Source organism: Enhydra lutris, unplaced genomic scaffold (genome assembly GCF_002288905.1).
Source record: "Enhydra lutris kenyoni isolate GAN:26980312 unplaced genomic scaffold, ASM228890v2 scaffoldscaffold1, whole genome shotgun sequence".
NCBI classification, from domain to species: Eukaryota; Metazoa; Chordata; class Mammalia; order Carnivora; family Mustelidae; genus Enhydra; species Enhydra lutris.
In genome coordinates this window covers 63,041,712-63,061,658 of record NW_019154085.1, presented here as the reverse complement: position 1 = coordinate 63,061,658, position 19,947 = coordinate 63,041,712, and the positions used below count along the sequence as shown (strand labels likewise).

The 19,947-nt window shown below is 35.7% G+C and overlaps 1 protein-coding gene across 1 annotated transcript in view; it reads left to right on the top strand.

Annotated features, from left to right (window-relative positions):
• LOC111149777 (sodium channel protein type 1 subunit alpha) overlaps positions 1-12,774 on the top strand; it is a 145,481-nt gene extending 132,707 nt beyond the window's left edge. Inside the window, exons 22-27 of the mRNA XM_022507393.1 lie at positions 241-522; positions 2,937-2,990; positions 4,518-4,655; positions 6,708-6,812; positions 8,604-8,874; positions 11,009-12,774. Coding sequence (XP_022363101.1) covers positions 241-522; positions 2,937-2,990; positions 4,518-4,655; positions 6,708-6,812; positions 8,604-8,874; positions 11,009-12,186 — 2,028 coding nt within the window. The 3' untranslated portion in view covers positions 12,187-12,774. The remainder of the gene's footprint in view (positions 1-240; positions 523-2,936; positions 2,991-4,517; positions 4,656-6,707; positions 6,813-8,603; positions 8,875-11,008) is intronic.
• Positions 12,775-19,947: the final 7,173 nt, after the last annotated feature.

The window sequence follows — 19,947 nt, the reverse complement described above, 5'->3', positions numbered from 1 at the left end:
CTTTGTTATATTTTCTATATTTGTTTCCCTAAATGTATTGCTTAAGGACAAATGGATTTCATTTTAAGATTTTTTTGCTTTGCTTTTAAGTCCTAGAATAGTCTTGATCCAAAAAAAAAAAAAAAAAAAAAGGAAAGAAAGAGAAAAAGAAAAAGAAATACCAAAGATTACTAGGGGAATGTCTTTTCCTTTTTAACAAATAAGAATTCTGACTTTTCTTTTTTTCCATTTGTGTATTAGGTGGTTGTGAATGCCCTTTTAGGAGCAATTCCATCCATCATGAATGTGCTTCTGGTTTGTCTTATATTCTGGCTAATTTTCAGCATCATGGGCGTAAATTTGTTTGCTGGCAAATTCTACCACTGTATTAACACCACAACTGGTGACATGTTTGACATCAACGAAGTGAATAATCATTCTGATTGCCTAAAACTAATAGAAAGAAATGAGACTGCCCGATGGAAAAATGTGAAAGTAAACTTTGATAATGTAGGATTTGGGTATCTCTCTTTGCTTCAAGTTGTAAGTGAACACTCTTTTCTCTGAAATTTGTTTATTGTTTGGAATAATAACAAAGTAATGACATACATCTAAGTTACTAAGAAGAGTGTAGTTATTATGAAGGAGGTTTATAGCATACTTTATTTCTAATTCTGATTTAGGAATAAGCGTATGAGCCCAGATGGGTGGCAGCTTGGGTCCGTGTGAACGCAGTGCAGCATAGTTGACAGTGACCAGCTATTTGACTTCTTCCCAAAGGTTTTGTTTTCTCCCTGCCCATATTGTTCTCTTCCCATATAAACAAATTGATTATTTGTTAAGAATGCTATTATTTTCCCCATTGCAACTGGAGAGCTTTTGTCGCTGATGGATCAACCTCCCCAAACATACACACTTAACACAACTATTGGATCGGAACTAACTTGTGCCAGTTACCACTGAGTTGTGTGATTTGGATTGAAGACCGGGGAATGAATGATATGTAGGTTTTAGGGTTAGATCCTCATAGTGAAATAGAAATAACACAGGATAGTGCCTGAACCCAGAAGTGAAATACAAGCAGCTGTGGTCTCACTTCAAATGACCTTTCAGTGCAACTACTTAAGTCTATTTTATCTAAATATTCATGCTTTTTCCCACTGGGTTTCTAAGCCTGATTTATGAAAAGAGAAAAATAGTTCACAGTTTACAAAAATGCAAAAGGTGGTGGCCCTTTAAGGATTTGCATTTGATGCTGCTTTTGGCAGGATCTGCATCACAGCAAAGCAGTGGCTAAAAACAGAATCCAGACTGAAAAACTCAGAAAGATCTTGCTCTGTTTTGGCCACTGAAAACTCAGCTTTAAAAAAAAAAAAAAAAAAAAAAAAAAAAGGCTATAAAAGTTCTTTCCTTGTGTTTCCACAGAAGCTTTAGGGCAGAAATCCATTCCTACTCCCCAGGATTATGTTTTCAATTGCTCAACCAGGAGACTAACAAGCAAACAAACCTGCATTGGTCAAAACCCTCTTGCATCTCTTTCAGAGGTGTCTGTACTATGATGCCTTTACAAGTTCTTCCCATCTTCTTGTTGGAATTCCAATTTCTCTTCTCCATGTTTCTCACTTACTCTGAATATTTATGCAATTAACATAGGGATTTAAAAAAAATCTGGCAAGTATGAATTCTTTCAATATTATCGTGGACCCACGATGACATTTTCTTGAGAGTTTATTCTAACCCTTAATTAATAACCACACTTGTAAAAATCACTAAAGTGTATCACTTCCTTCGTAAAATTGAGAAAGGAAAAAAATTTTCAAGCAATTCCTTAAAATGCTAAATAATTCTGAAAATGTAGGGTAAAGCTCTTGCAGGAAGCCATTAAATAAATTCCACCACTCTAAAGTACTACTTTATAGTTGCCTTTATGCAGAATCACCTCTGTTGATTGAAATGGTTCCTCGAATGGTTTTTTCTGTTCCTGTACCTAGTGTGTAATGGTCTTGTTCTATCATTGACCTCAGCCATTGACACTCAACATTTCCCTCTCTGACACACAAACAGCTTCTATTTTCTAGCTAAGAATCATTAGTTTTTCTTCCCTGCCATCACACCCACCCTTCTTTGGCTTTCTTGCCATGACATCCTGCACTTCACGAGTGTTAGTGTTATGAAAACAAAGATGTGTTGGGATACAGTTGCCGAAAGCTTTGCTAGACTTACTCACTGGCTAAGAACAATCCTCTCAGACTTCTAGGGTTTAAAATGTATGTCCTATGACAAATAACAAATTACAATACTTTAATAGACGTGGGATGTCTCTTGAATCTGGTACACCCAGTGTCTACTGTATTATTTTCCATTTTTGCCCATGTGAACTCAATTTCAGCAGAAACTACAGAGAAAAAAAAATAGAATAAAAGACTATTTCTGGATGCTGTGCTTCAAAATTCTTAAAAGAATAGTTGCAATTATGACTTTATATAATCCTATATGATCCTCAGACTGTTATGATCAAGAGAAATGTTAAACTTTCAGCCACTGTCATCACCAGACAGATGGGCTTCAGTGGATGACTGGAGATCTAAATTGTAATTGATTGCCTGCTACACATATTGTCAAGTGCATTGGCATTTGTGAAGCTTCCTAAAAGTATTCCACCAAATTTCGATAGCACTTCAAATTTGCATTACTCTATTAACTCTAAGGACTTGAGAAGTATTTGTGACTTAGTTATCAAGCAGGAGGACATATCAGATAATCATTTTGTTTATTATGAGTTTTAGAAATGAAAAGTCTTACTAAGATATGGTATTGGTCCAAAATCCATGTAAAATTTGTTTTGAAATGCCTTTCAAAAGTGTTCCTTTAAAGAAAAAAAATAGATGAGTAAGCATATTTATTAAACATCAGGTCTGAATTATTCCAAAGTAAAGCATGCATGTCCTTTTTATTAGGCCACATTTAAGGGATGGATGGATATAATGTATGCAGCAGTTGATTCCAGAAATGTAAGTATTCCTTATATCCTGCCTTCTTATAATATGTTTAGGTACTAAAATTAATTCAGCAGAGCGTAGCAGCCAAATGGGGTGATTCTATGATGACTATTTTTAAAAAGGGAAAAATATGACCCAAATTATTATTCAAGTATAGCAGTGTTTATCAGAATGATCTTACTAAAATAAATCAAAACAAATTTTGAGAAAGTAACACATTCATATATTTAAAAACTGATGAATATCCTTCTGTTGAATATTTTTCTGTTTTGCTTTCTTTTTATCTACTAATTAAATAATCAGGAATAGTTTTGGTGTGGAGGAGCAAATGTGAAAAAAATATATGATTGCTGTCAGTAGTTGAAATGTATAGTTACTCTCCATAAATAGACAGTGTGGGAAGTTAGGGATGTTGTCCAGGCATCCTTAGATTTCTATAATAATCCCTTTCAAATTCATTCTTTTACGTGATTTTAACATCCATGAATGTTGGAGCTTTTACCAATGATGTTATCACTTCATGATCAACATTTCCCTTAAGTTTGGTATCGACAAAGGAAAGACCTATTTTATTTGGTTTCTCCTGTAATCACCTCTTCCAGGCTTCAAGGAGAAAACAGAAATCCCTGCTTATTCCAACTGTGCTCTTCAACACCATGTAAAAATGTAGTATGTTTTATTATTCTTCATCATTCTGTTCTGAAATCCAATCTGTTTAGTCCATTATCGTGAAAAATAACTTCTGTCTCTGTAATCTTCAAACTGACCCGATAGAGCTCACTTATCTTTTTTGATGTACACTTGCAGTAAGTGGATTTAGTTTTATTTTGAGTACTTTCCTGATACCCTCCTGAGTTGTGTTATTTCTTTGTTACTACAATTTTGTTTTGTGTGTGTGGTTGGTTTTAACTGTTACTTTTAGAAGGATATGAATTTTCAGGGAACTATCTGGGGTGACTAGTTTACCCTCTACTATGTGATATATGGTAGCTCACTGATAACTTACTATAAGTACAATCCAAAGACTAAATTATCAATCGAGTATTTGTAAGATGGATATCAAGGTGTTTGCTCAATCTAAAAAATTCAATGTCTATTGTAATGTTAAAGGTATGATGCTGAACATCTAATTGAGTAACTCAATTCTTGTTTGCCAGATAAATTCACGCGTACACAAATGTTTGTGTCTAAGCATAGTCTACACATATTTTCTGGAATAAATTTTTTCATCAATAATTTTTAAATTATGGAAATTCAGTCCTTTAAAAAATTTACCAAATTTAGCACTCTACTTTCCGAATGCAAGATACTAGTTGTACTTATAGTTGTAAAAATAGATTCTAAAGTGTTACAATAACTATATTTGTTTACATGAAAACATCTCTAAAGGCTAATTGTAGAATAGCTGATTCAGAGTGAAAAAGAAAATTACTGCTAAGTATTACTAGGCATTTTCTTTTCTATTCTCATGAAAAAGCACCAGTGACTTCCACCAACAAAATGTATTGTGATATTTTACAAACTCTTCTCCTTTGGTAGGTGGAACTCCAGCCTAAGTATGAGGAAAGTCTATATATGTATCTTTACTTTGTTATTTTCATCATCTTTGGGTCCTTCTTTACCTTGAACCTGTTTATTGGTGTCATCATAGATAATTTCAACCAGCAAAAAAAGAAGATAAGTATTTCTAATATTTTCTCTCCCACTAAGATAGTAGAAGTATTTGTTTTCTCCATTAAATGAGTACTTTGATTCAGAAGCCAAGTGAGCATATATGTTAAGAGCTATTTTGCATCCTTTCCTTTGGTCACTCACTACCCACCTCTTTCAGGGTATAGAAAGTCAAGAGCAACTGTGCTCCATATTCCTGTATTAAATAACTCCACAAAACCTCTCTCCTCCTTTTTTTTTTTTTTTTAAATCCAGGGGCCACATTTCCAACCCTTTGGGAAAGAATAATTAGGGGGAAAAAAAAAAAAAAACTAGAAAAGAACCCAAGCACATGTCTCTTTTCCAAGGTCAACTTGTTTCATCCCTATAATTTGCCTCCTAAAAATATACTTTCTAGTCAAAACCCTTAGAATGTTCACAAATAAATTAAGTATAACACGTAATCTTCTCCAAGTTTTCCTTTTCCTTCATGTATAATTTCTACCTCCTTCTCCCTGGTATTTCATTATAAACTATTAGTTCCAGGTTGAACTGAACAGCTCTTTATTTTATCATTATCATTTATAAAGCCCATTTTATCATCCTAATTATATATGCACACTATAGAAAATATGAAAGGTAAAGAAATATCATTACTTGGGGGTAATCACTCTTCACATTTTATGCTTTTCTGTTCATGCTTTTTCCATATATGTTCTTAGTACCAAAATTATTTTATCTATAATTGTAAATTGTTGGGACACATGAGTGGCTCTGTTGGTTAGGCCTCTGACACTTGATTTCAGCTCAGTTCTTGATCTCAGGGTCATGTGTTGAAGCCCAGCATAGGGCTCGGTGTTGGGCTCGTGCTGGGCTGATGCTGGGTGTGGAGCCTACTTAAAAAAAAAAAGAGATGTTGCATATATATATATATATATATATATATATATATATATATTCTCTTTTTGACTTAATGTAAATATATTTCCATTCTGTTAAGTCTTTTATATACATTATCATAATTTACTTAGCCATTTCCCAACAAATTGATGATTTATGTTTTCTAATCTTCAATGATTTAAAAAGTGCCTTGTCAAAAGTCTTCGTGCAAAAAAAAATGAGTAATTATTTTTTTGCTTAATTCCTAAAGTATTTTGCTTCTCCCATATAATGTGCCTGATTATACTCATAATCACACTTACAATAATATCCATAATATCCATGCAGGTCAGCGCTGCTTCACTGGCATCCAACAGCAATACTTCATATTTGATAAATGAAAATTGTTTTGAATTAATATGTCTTTTTATTACTAGTCATTTTAAACATGTTTTTGAATGCTTTTGCCACCTGTATTTCTTCCTTTGCTTACTATTCCTTCATCTTGTTTATTCAGTATATTTTCTTCTTATGAGTTCTTCTGTTGTATGAGATATTTATAGAACATTCCTGTCTCCAACCCCTTTTACTGTTATGAATATTCTATGGTCAATGTCAGGTTTTTATTTCACTTATTGGCCAAAATTGCAATCCTCTGTGCCTCCTGGCCTATCACATCCTTGTCATGCTAATGATCTCTGATGTATCCCCAACTCTTCTACCAACTTAGCCCATTTCCTTTTTATCCATTTGTTCCAATTCTTGGCAGAGTGAAAGTGGCATTTTATGAGTAACATTAACCCATCTTGCAATATACATACTGTAATGCATTGCTACACAGGAATAAGAAAATCACTATCTTTAACTTATGAAAAGCACTATGTATAGCATTAGGAATTGAGTATTTTGTGCTTCAGTGAATCAAATTTTACCACTCACTGAGTATATGGCCTCTCAGTTTCTGGGTTTTTTTTCTGCCATAAAATAATAATGAAAATAATAAAGTCAATATTGGATAATTAGAGAATTAAATAATATTGTAGTGCCTAAAAAATCCATTTCTTATTTTTCAAATTCAAAATTCTAGGCATAATTATTGTATCCATTTCCTTTTTTGACTGTCCCTTTCCTGTTTTAACATTGAAAAATTATGTGCAAAGGGACACAGTTTTAACCAGTTTTTATTTTTCTTTTTTATACTTTGGAGGTCAAGACATCTTTATGACAGAAGAACAGAAGAAATACTATAATGCAATGAAAAAATTAGGATCGAAAAAGCCACAAAAGCCTATACCTCGACCAGGAGTAAGAAATATCAAATGATATGGGAAAAAATAAACAAAAACAAAAAATTGCATGGGTTTTCTCATAGAAGAGATAGCAACTAACATTTCCAGCAGAAAAGATTAGAGCTTCATTAATTCATGCCTTTTATGGTAATGGTAAAAAATTTTTAATAAGAGAGAGACCACCCAAAAAAAAGAAGAAACAAAATGCACCCTATTTTGAGGGGATTTACAGCAAGAATCCAAACTAAATGGTGAAGACCCATAAGTAGGTGATATGCACAAAAAAAAGCTGGTCATATAACTCAAGAGTATTTGCCAAGTAATCTTAAAGAGAGGAGTAAACCTTGGATGGGGTTAAAATACATGCAATTTTCTGCTAGTTTAACAAACAAAGTGTTGAGTGAAATAATATCTTACTTCCATTTTATTTTCCATTAGAGGTATGAAAATACCTCTAATGGAGGTATTTTCTCTATTAGTGGAGAACAAGTGGAGAGTGGAGAACAAAAGAATTCTAGTATCTACTGTTTGTATATATGGCTGTAAAGTTAGAAGTTACTAATGTCTTCAGAAGTCAGGGTCAATAAATACAATTCATGATGATAAATAACAATTCTCATGTTTCCATGATAAAACCACCAAACAACTCCTGTGAAATGGAGAAGGCTTATCCCACACTGTATTGATTTTTGTAATGATGATCTAAGGAGTTAAAATAATTCCTGGGGTATATTAGGGAACAAAATGCTAGTGACATTCACAGTGTGCTAGCCGATAGTTGTCTTCTTGAAAATGATGAGAAATACACATTGTTCTCTGGTAAGCCTTAACACTGGCAGAGAAATGGGTCAACTATGCATAGAAAAAATGTAAGATAGAAGATATCTTCAGGGCGCCTGGGTGGCTCAGTGGGTTAAAGCCTCTGCCTTCAGCTCAGGTCATGATCCCAGGGTCCTGGGATCGAACCCCGCATCGGGCTCTCCGCTCAGCGGGAGCCTCCTTCCCCCTCTCTGTCTGCCTCTCTGCCTACTTGTGATCTCTGTCTGTCAAATAAATAAGTAAAATCCAAAAAAAAAAAAGAAGAAGAAGAAGAAGAAGAAGATATCCTCAGAGTTCCCAAGTGGCCTTGGAAAATGAGTCAGACAATGGCCGGCAGGGACTAAAAGTGGCAGAAATGGGGAGCAGAATCACAGATTGTTGGCAGAGACATTAATTTTTGACATCAAAACATAAGGAATGTCATTCTGGTCTGATTATTCCTGTGTAGGCTCAGCATTTTGTGTCAAGCAGCAAGGACTGTTTGGTGAAAGAACACCATATTGCCATACACAGGCTTTAAATGCATATGTTATAGATGTGTTCTTGAAATTCCAAGCTCCCCTTAATAATTATTTGAGAATAAGACAAATGGAATGTTAATAGATACTGTGTTTTGAAGTAGCTGCATGGACCAACTGATCATAGGATATTCTGGTAAAACAAAATTAAGCAGGTTTCTTAACTTTGCATAGTCTTAATATATTAATCTGCATTTTGTGCCTCTGAATGAAGTGTGTAGTATGCAGTATTTCTTATCAGAAATCCTCTTTTGACAGGGAATGTTATTCTGTGGAATACATATTGGTAAATAGAAATTTTGATAGCTAGATTTTAAAAATTAATGTGCAAGCCATCTTTTATGAAATTCAGGGTCAGTGGTTACTATGTATAATATTAGAAAGTTAATCAATGCAGAAAGTGCTTATGCAGATGCTAATATGTAGAGAGAAACTCCTCTGTTGCTAAAAGCATTTCTGTTTCCCTACAGAACAAATTTCAAGGAATGGTCTTTGACTTTGTAACCAGACAAGTTTTTGACATAAGCATCATGATTCTTATCTGTCTCAACATGGTCACCATGATGGTAGAAACAGATGACCAGAGTGATTATGTGACTAACATTTTGTCACGCATCAACCTGGTGTTCATTGTGCTGTTCACTGGAGAGTGTGTGCTGAAGCTCATCTCCCTCCGCCATTACTATTTTACCATAGGCTGGAATATTTTTGATTTTGTGGTTGTTATTCTCTCCATTGTAGGTAAGAAATATTTTAAAATCTCTTAAGTTCAGTTTAAGAAAAGTAAAAGTTGGAACAGTCAAGTTTAAATGAGAGGTCATGTGACCATTCAGAAATAACTCCTCTGAAATTTTTATGTATTTCATCCAGGTGTGTTTATTTTTCTTACAAAATGAGGCTCTTACTGTATGTGTAGAATTGTATCCTAGCCTAACTATTTTAGGTTATAGTGAATCTAGTGGTAAATTCCCATTCATTTGAACAGGGAATGATCTATTAACTAAGATAAAAATGTGTGTGACATGTCAACATTGAGTAATTTGTATAACATCTAAATACCTCTGTTGAGAAAAGAACTAGAAATTTAGTCTGGTACTCAGGAGGGACACTACTTCAGATAATACAGACATAGAGCCATCAGGATGTAGATAGGAGTGGAAGCTGGTGGCAAGATAAAGAAAGGTATAGAGTGAAAAGAAAATAAAGATAAGAACAAAATGTTAGCAAATACAGATGGTAGTTTCTTTAAGGGTATCAGGTAGAGATTTTCTAGATAACCTTAAAATGGGGCTATAGTAATAATGCACAAGGGGAGGTGGGTTGGTATGGGACATCATTTTATTATGTCTTTTATTATTACTTCAAAGTCTGGAATGTACAGCACATCACGTGAGCAATAGCTCATCTCATTAAAAGGAAGTGATGAAGTCTATCTGTGGGCCTGAAGTATTCATTCTTCCCTAAACCAGATAATATGATTGGGTCAACATTTTACCATTCAATAGGGGGTACCTCTGTTGGGTAGATTTTCATGCCATTACCCCCTCTGAAGAAGTTGGTCTTATATCTAACCCATATGTTCCAGGTAGCCTTTGATTTCCACAACAATCTATGGTGTAATCAGTTGTGGAAAATGTACTAAGGTTGTATTCACCTCTCTTCTCTCTCTCTCAATCTATCTTCCTGTTTCTCTTCCTCTCTCACACACCCACACGTACTTAGACTAACTTACTCTTTATAGAATGAGAATCGTTATTTCATTATTTAAAGGACAATTGGAGAAAAAGGCTTAAAAGAAGCAGGCTGAGAGACCAACATTAGACACTGGAGACCAGTAAGAGCTTCAGGTTGGATCCTTCTAAAATTTATACCAGAATATATATATATATATATATATATATATATATATATATATATATGTATAATATTATAGTGGAATCTTAGGCAAGTACCAAGTTCATGGAGAGATGAAAATAGCATTAAAAATTACAGCATTAAAAATTATAGATACCTTTAGATGGATAAGGACTCCTCTGGCAATTTCAGAAAAAAAAAAAATGTAAATTGTTTTCATATAAATGTGTACTTATATCCTTGGGTACTGCTGTTCAGACAGACTTCATAATTTTTAACTTATTTTTTTAGATTTAGTCTTGGGATTTTTAACCCACTGAGCCACCCAGGTGCCCCAAGTCTTGGGATTTTTGTATAAGCTAAAGGTAGTCTTTAGACATTCCTCAAAGACAAGAAGTATTGTAAAATTGTTATTGAATATTGTCTGAGCTTGGAGTGACATAACAAATTACTATAGACTGGGTGGCTTAAACAACAGAAAGTTATTTTCTCACAGTTCTTGAGCTAGAAGTCCAAGATCAAGCTGCCAGCATGGTGGGTTTCTGGTGTGACCTCTCTTCCTGGCCGGTAGATGGCTACCTTCTTGCTATGTCCTCATATGGCAGGGAGGGAGAGAGAAAGTTCTCCAGTGTTTCTTCTCATCAGGAAACCAATCCTATCATGAGAGCCCCACCCTCATGACCTCATCTAAACCTAATTATCTCCTCAAAACCCTATCTCCAAATACCAGGGATTGGAGAGTTAGGGCTTTAACATATGAATCGGAGGTGGGGGGGTGGGCAGTGAGGAAGAAAGGACACAATTTAGTCTACATCAAGTTGAGTTTAATACTGAATGTCGAAATTAAGGTTATTTATAGTATTATTATAGACAGTTACATACATTATATGTATGTCAAATTTTAAGATTATGTAACTGAATTTCAAGCTCTTAACTTTATGTTGGAGACTTAACAGAACTGTAATTATTATTTTAATGGATAACTTCTTCAATGGTTGCTATTCTCATTTTTTATCCACAGGCATGTTTCTGGCTGAACTGATAGAAAAATACTTTGTGTCCCCTACCCTGTTCCGAGTGATCCGGCTCGCCAGGATTGGTCGAATCTTGCGTCTGATCAAAGGGGCCAAGGGGATCCGCACGCTGCTCTTTGCTCTGATGATGTCCCTTCCTGCCTTGTTTAACATTGGCCTCCTGCTCTTCCTGGTCATGTTCATCTATGCCATCTTTGGAATGTCCAACTTTGCCTATGTTAAGAGGGAAGTTGGAATTGATGACATGTTCAACTTTGAGACCTTTGGCAACAGCATGATCTGCCTGTTCCAAATTACCACCTCTGCTGGCTGGGATGGACTGCTGGCACCTATTCTCAACAGTAAACCGCCAGATTGCGATCCTAATAAAGTAAACCCTGGAAGCTCAGTTAAGGGAGACTGTGGGAACCCCTCAGTGGGGATTTTCTTTTTTGTGAGTTACATCATCATATCATTTCTGGTTGTGGTGAACATGTACATCGCTGTCATCCTGGAGAACTTCAGTGTTGCTACTGAGGAAAGTGCAGAGCCCCTGAGTGAGGATGACTTCGAGATGTTCTATGAGGTTTGGGAGAAGTTTGATCCTGATGCCACCCAGTTCATGGAATTTGAAAAACTATCTCAGTTTGCAGCCGCTCTCGAACCTCCCCTCAATCTGCCACAACCGAACAAACTCCAGCTCATTGCCATGGATTTGCCCATGGTCAGTGGTGACCGAATCCATTGTCTTGACATCTTATTTGCTTTTACAAAGCGGGTTCTGGGAGAGAGTGGAGAGATGGATGCTCTCCGAATACAGATGGAAGAGCGCTTCATGGCTTCCAACCCATCAAAGGTCTCTTATCAGCCAATAACTACGACTTTAAAACGAAAACAAGAGGAGGTGTCTGCTGTTATTATTCAGCGTGCTTACAGGCGCCACCTTTTAAAGCGAACTGTAAAACAAGCTTCATTTACATATAATAAAAATAAAATCAAAGGTGGGGCTAATCTTCTTGTGAAAGAAGACATGATCATTGACAGAATAAACGAAAACTCAATTACAGAGAAAACTGACCTGACCATGTCCACAGCAGCTTGTCCACCTTCTTACGATCGGGTAACAAAGCCAATCGTGGAAAAACACGAGCAAGAAGGCAAAGATGAAAAAGCCAAAGGGAAATAAATGGAAACAAATAAGAATAATTGGGTGGCAAATTGTTTACAGCCTGTGAACGTGATGTATTTTTGTCAACAGGACTCCTTGAGGAGGTCAATGCCAAACTGACTGTTTTTACACAAATCTACTCAAGGTCAGTGCCTACACTAAGACAGTGACCCCTTTTCAGAAAACTGTGACTCTGTGTAAAGGGGAGACAACCTCGGCAGGAGGTTACTGTTCTCACTACCAGCTGATACTGCTGAAGACAGAGACAAAATGGCTACTCAGACTGTAGGGACCAGTTCAAAGGGGTGCACACCTATAATTTGGGGGTTGTTTAACACGAAACACTTTAGTGTAGTAATTGTATCCACTCTTTGCATTTCAACTGCCACATTTGTCACATTTTTACAAAATCTGTTAGGGGATTCATCTTTTTTTTAATCCATACGTTGTTTATTATATGTGACTATTTTTGTAAATGGGGTTTCTGTTGTGAAATAGACAAAGGGCCTCTTCAACAGGTATGCCACTGGGGGTTAGTGCAATCACATGGCCTCCCATCTGCACAAAGGCGTGGTTTGCATGAGGGCATGCTGCACTTAGAGACCATGCATGAAAAAAAAAGTCACAAGGAAAACAATGAGTTCTTAAATTCCATCCATGTTTCTGGGAGGGGTAATTGGGTGATAATTGGAGGTGCTTTGCTGATCTTGTTTTGTCAAATCCAGCCCCCAGACCAAGTAGGATCATTATTGGGGGGGTAGGCCATTAAATCTTAGCAGGTGCAAACTTCCTTCAACTGTCTGGAGTCATAAATGTTGTGTTTCTGTTTATTGTATTTAAAAAAAAATAATAACAACTGAGAAATGAGCATTGCTTCTCCCCTGAAGACTGAAATGACCAAAAGAACCCTTTATAAATTTCTGCTTAATCCTGCACTTTGGTTAGCCATCTTCAGCTCAGCAAGGTTGACAACTGTATATGTTAATGAAATGCTATTTATTATGTAAATAGTCATTTTACCCTGTGGTGCACGTTTGGGCAAACAAATAATGACCTAAGCACAGTATTTATTGCATCAAATATGTACCACAAGAAATGTAGAGTGCAAGCTTTACAAAGGTAATATAATGTATTCTGTACCATTATAGATAGACTGGATGCTATCAGTGCATGTTTCTATTACCATGCTGCTGTATCTGCTTTCTCCCACTGCTCAGAATCTCATTTATGAGAAACCATATGTCAGTGGTAAAGACAAGGAAATTGTTCAGCAGATCTCATTTCTTTTAGTCATTAAGCAATAGTTTGCAGCACTTTAATAGCTTTTTGGTTATTTTTAAATTTTAAGTGAATAACATATGGTGTATAGCCAGACTGTACAGACATGTTTAAAAAAACAACAACAACAAACACTGCTTAACCTGTTAAAAAATGTGTTTAGAATTTTATAAGCAAATATAAATACTGTACAAAGTCATTTTATTTTATTTTTCAGCATTATGTATATAAATATGAAGAGGAAATTATCTTCAGGTTGATATCACAGTCACTTTTCTTACTTTGTGTCCATAATACTTTTTCATGGAAGACATTTGCTAAATAAGAAAAGAAAATAAGACTGGGTAGTTGTAGATTTCTGCTTTTTTATTACATTTGCTAATTCTAGCTTATTTCACAATTTCAAGGGGCAAAATAGGTTCACGAGTCACATCCAAATTATGCTCTGCAATTGGAAAAGGGTATAAAATTTTATTTACATTTTTGGTAGTGCCTGTGCAAGCTAATTGAAGGTAATGCTTATTTTTCATTTTTGTCCTTTTCTTTCTAACTTTTGTTTATGTTTTCATTTCTTTGGAGTCATGCTGCTCTAGATTGCTCTAAATATAATGCGAGTTCTGCAATTTTTTTTCCCACAAGAACAGAGAATAGTAAACTAAATAGACAATTATGTCAGGACATTTTGTGTTTCTTACAGAAGCAAACCATAGGCTCCTCTTTTTCTTAAAATTACTTAGATAAACTGTATTCGTGAACTGCATGCTGGAAAATGCTACTATTACCCTAAATGATGCTAACCAACACTAAAAATGTGTGAAACTAATAAAGATTACATTTTTTATTTTATTGTTTGCCCAGTTACTTTTTGTTAAAAGAATTTTATGAGAAGATGAAGCTATCTTATTCTACAAGTTGGGGGAGAAAGGAAAGTACACACACAAACGGGTCTACCTGAGCTGATAGTAAGAAAACCTGGCATAGAAATAGGACTAGGAGGAATGACCTTCCAGGGGCTACAAGAGGTAGGGTGTGAGCTCTGCTAGAAGGAACTGATACCAGAGCATAAACTGGTGGCTTTAGGTGGAAAAATAGTATGGGAGCCAGAGCAATGGTGGATGGCCCTTTGAAGTTCAAAACTTAAATGTGTATTTACAAAATTAGAAGTTGCCTTGTGGGTATTTTGTTTGCTTCTCTAGAACCATGCTCCATGCTTCTCCATCCTGCTCAGTGGGAGGGTGATTTTGTGTATTGCATCATTGGGCTCCATTACCCTCTGGCTCCCAAATGGGAAGCACCAGCAAAGAAAGCACCAGTGGGAGAGAGTGAACTTGGGTATTTATTCCTCAGATCCTTCTTTTTTGAGCTGCTCTCAGTTGGCAGGGGTACATTCAGCAACATGAAGTTATACTTTGTGTCAGACAATCCCATTCTACAAACAAAGCTACTCGGAAGTCTGGTCATCACTTCCCTACTCGTTCCGTTAGACCTGGGGCTGGACTTCCCTATTCCTGGTAGCTTTCCACCCATCTTGCCAACATCCTTTCAAATGGCCCCTTCATGAAAACATTCTCTGTTTCATCTGTCTCCTGTCCAGATGACACAGTAATTACATAACTTACAAAATGGGACCAACAACAAACATTTGCTTGGTCAGCTTAGACACTCAATCTAACTGGCTATGGTAGATAAAGGAACAGGAATTGGGGGGAACTACAACAAAGTCAAGCAAAGAATTCCATTCTTGGAGATCATAGAAAGGCTGCCATAGTGGTCCCAATAGTAAGACTGACAGTCTAAAAAACTTAGCTAAATGTATAAAGAAAGGGAAGCCTTCACTTGTCATCAGGTAGTACAATCTCTATTATGAAGCTAGAAGGGGGAACACGGCCTTGATGGGGAAGGGAGCACTCATGCACAGTGCTTCTCCTATTCTTCTACACTTTCTGATTTGTCTCTTCATAATAGCATGACAATTAATTCTGATTTATTAGTGGCTGAAAATAACTTCCTGTTTCCAACCAACACAAATAAGGATTATAGGAGAATCTCTATAGATTTTTTTTTTTTTTTTTTTTTTTTTACAGTCCACATCCACACCACACTTACTGGTATTTTTCCAAATATAAAAAGAACTCGTGAAACATAATCATAAGTTCCCATATTCCTTTTGGTATTATTTTGCACAATATTTGTCATGCCAGAAAGTAATATAATGCTCAAGGAATAATGTGTCACATCAGTGGAACAAAGACCCTATCTTAAAGGTGGTTCCCACTGTCCAAATCGGGGAAAATTTGAGAATCAAAATAAATAATGATAGTAGTGGATTATAACCTATTTAATAAAATAAGAATCCACAAGTATACACTGATATAAATAAATGGAAAAAAGCAAAATCTCTTTCTTACAGATGAAAGTCAACTAACAAGTATAGGAGAAATACTGGAGTTAGAAAATCACCATTTGGCAACTGTGATAATGACAACTGATTCATGCAAGAATAGTGAACACTAAACTCGTGAATGAAAGTTTGATGGGGAATTAGAAAATTACATTGTCTCAAAGTATCTCTTTTTCATTAATTAAAAATTTTTAAGAAGAGGTTACAGTGGAGAAACCCAGAAGATAGTACTTTCAAGTATATCATCAATTACAGGGCCAACTACACTCAAAAAGATACATCCCTTCTTAGTATCCAGAAATAGCTTAGCGATAAGGAAAATCAAATTGAGGACATTCTCAAAAATAATTGAATTCTTCAAAATGTTAAGGTCATGAAAAACAAAGGTCAGCAACTACCTGAGGTTGAAGAGCTATGAGAACGAAACACAATCTGTGATTCTGTATTGGATACTAGACTGGGAGAATAACATTGACTATGGATATTGTCGGGGAAACTAAGTTTGAATATGGACTGTTGGTTAATTATTAGTATTATGAAAGTTGATTTTTCTCATTTTGTTAAGTCTAATGCAGTTATTACACAACTATAAGTAATGTCATTCTTGGAAAATGCACACTAAAATATTTAAGGGTGAATAGGATGATGTCTGCAATTCACTCTCAAAAGAAAATGTGTTCAAAGGAAAATGAACTATATGTGTATGTGTCTATTTAATATATAGATAGATATAGAAATAGTTGTGGTATATCTTTGGGGAAAGGAGGAGTTTTTTGTTCCTGTTGATTTATTGAAGTGTATATGTATGTATGTTCACTCTGTCATTTGTTTTTTGTGTCCTAGAATTGATTTTGACCCTCAAAATTAGAAATCCTACCTCTAATTACTTCAATGAACACCATATTTTAACTACGATTTTTTTTCCTGGAAGTCGTCTTTCTGAAGTCACTTAATTGAATACATTTCTTGCCCTTTATGATACTCCTTATATTTTCAAAAAAAGAAGACTTTAAAAGAAATATGTGACCTAGTGGTTAAGACATCTGTATTTGAAACTAGACATACCTAAATCAGAGCTTTATGATCTAAACTCTGGTGATTTTATCCATATCATAAAAGAAAGTGGCTTATTGGCGATCTGAGCTGGGACCAAGGCATTGTAGGTATAAATTAATAGCCCAAACTCAGTTCCACAGACCAGCATCCCCATGACAAGGTTTTCATACGTTAAGAGTTAAGCCAGAAAATTAAGAATAATGTCATAAATATTTATAAATCTTAATATAGTCAATTTAAAGATTATCATTGTAAAAGTGTGTCTTTTATATTATTTTCAAAGACTAAAATCATTTTTATGTTAATTTTTTTTTTTTTTTTAAGAAATTAACCATGAACCTGGGGGGCTCAGTCATTTGAGCACCTGACTCTTGATTCCCACTCAGGTCATGATCTCAGGGTCATGGGATCAAGCCCTGCCTTAGACTCTACACTAAGCATGGAGTCTGCTTGAGATTCTCTCTTTCCCTCTCCCTTTGCCCCTCCCCCTGCTTGCTCACACTCAAGCACTCTCTCTCTCTCTCTCTAGTACACAAATTAAAAAAAAAGAAATTACAGTGAGAATAAATAATAGTGACTTATTTGATATTTTACTTGGCCAGATTAAAAATTGGTGACTTTGTGTTGGTCTTCTCATTTATATTTTACATGAATTCAAAAGTCTAGGAACCATTGGGGTAGACAAGTACTACCTGACCTCATAAATTCGTGTTCATATGTGTGTACCCAAAAGTTCAGCTTAGAACTATAGAAGCTGTATTAAAGACAGCAAATATGTCCTGTAATTGCACATTCTATCATGTGTGCCCTGGAATTTCATATTATTATAAGAAAAGAAATGTTTCTCAATCACCATGAATATATTAAAATATTTATAATCAAAAAATATTATTGCTTCAATCAGGTGCAGCTAATAGTACTGTTCTTCCTGGAACATGGAAATACTCTTTGAGGTTATCAATGAACAGTGATTCAATCAGTGTGGCAGCAAAGGCACTGGAGGAGGAAAATACACCAGGCAATTCAGTGTTGCTGGAGGAGTTGCATCACCAGGAAATGCTTACCATCACAGCTGAATAATCCGCAGGCCAACCGTATACTCAGTGTTGCTCAAGTGCTTTATCGTCCCCTCAGAACCCTCCTCATATTTGTGGAGAGCTCTGCCTCTTACTCACCAAGAAACATGATGACACTGTCATGAACATCTTCAAATTCTTTCCTATTGAGTGAAAAAGGTCTTCCTTCCCTCCCCTTCCCTTTCCTTCCCTTTTCCTTTCTTCCCTTAAATTCCCTTCTTTGGTCCTTGTCTTTGCTTTCCTTCCTTTCCCCTTCCTTCTCTCTCCCTGCCTCTCTTCTCTTCCTTCATCTGTCTGGAGATAATTTCTTCCCATTCATTCTTACACACTCTGATACTTTGCTCCATAAGCAATTTTCCTTCTCCCATATCTTTATTCTTTTTGATTGATCCTTTCTGTCAGGTTTTGCACTTTCAAAACTGGTTCTCCCGATCTTGAAAACTAACTTTGCTCAAATCTGATGCGTCTTTACGCACTGTCCCATTATCTCATTCCTTTAATTGATTCCTTCTGAAATCAGGGTTCTGTACTCACCACCTTCACTCTTACCTAAAATTAAATGAAATACAGGTCCCAGTCATGTTGATGAGAAAACTTGGCTGTGAATAATCTTGTTGGGGGCACCTGGCTGGCCGAGTTGGTAGAGCATGTGACTCTTGCTCTCAGGGCTGTAAGTTTGAACCCTACATTGAGTATAGAGATTACTTTAAAAAAATCTTGTTGATGGGCGCCTGGGTGGCTCAGTGGGTTAAGCCGCTGCCTTCGGCTCAGGTCATGATCTCAGGGTCCTGGGATCGAGTCCCGCATCGGGCTCTCTGCTCAGCGGGGAACCTGCTTCCCTCTCTCTCTCTCTCTCTCTCTGTCTACTTGTGATCTCTCTCTGTCAAATAAACAAATAAAATCTTTAAAAAAAAAATTAAAAAAAAATAAAAAAATCTTGTTGACATAGCACATTGAGTTTTCAATGTGTTTTGCTGAATTTTATCAATAAATTATGAGGAAAAGATGAAAATACTTACAAAAGGTAGTTATAGGAACAAAGAACATTACCCACATGGAGCAAAGATGTACATACTCTGTTTCGGGTTATCATGAATTACATCTTCTCTATTTAATTCTTACTTAGAAGGGAAAGACATCCACAGAGCTATTCTACTGTTAACTGTTGCATTTTGTTTGTTTTGTTTTCTAGGAATGTTGCCTTTGTGTATAAGGGATAGAGACCCAAAAGCTTTTTTTTTTTTCTCCAAGTTTTTATTTAAATTCCAGGTAGTTACCATGTAGTGTAATAGTAGTTTCAGGTGTACAATTTAGTGACTCAACACAAACATACAACACCCGGTCCTCAACACAAGTGCCCTCCTTAATTTCCATCACTTATTTAACCCATTCCCCACCCACCCACCTCCCCTCTGGTAATCCTCAGTTTGTTCTCTAGTTAAGAGTTTGTTTCTTGGTTTGCCTCCCTTTTCCCCCATGTCCATTTGTTTAGTTTCTTAAAGTCTATGTGTGAGTGAAATTCTATGATATTTGTCTTTCTCTGACTTATTTCATTTAGCATAACCTCTCTAGCTCCATCCATGTTGTTGCAAATGGCAAGATTTCATTCTTTTTTATGGCTGAGTAATAATCCATTATAAAAATATATCTCACCTTCTTTATCCATTCATCAGTTGAGGGACATTTGGGCTCTTTCCATAATTTGACTATTGTTAATAATGCTGCTATAAACATTGAAGTGCATGTATATCTTTGAATTAATATTTTTGTATCCTTTGAGTAAATACCTAGTAGTGCAATTCCTGGGGTAATTCTATTTTTAATTTTTTGAGGAACTTCCATGTCTTCCAGAGTGGCAGTACCAGTTTTCATTCCTACCAATAGCATAAGAGTGTTCCCCTTTCTCCACATCCTTGTCAAAACCTGTTGGGTTAATTTGAGTCATTCTGACAAGTGTGAGGGACATCT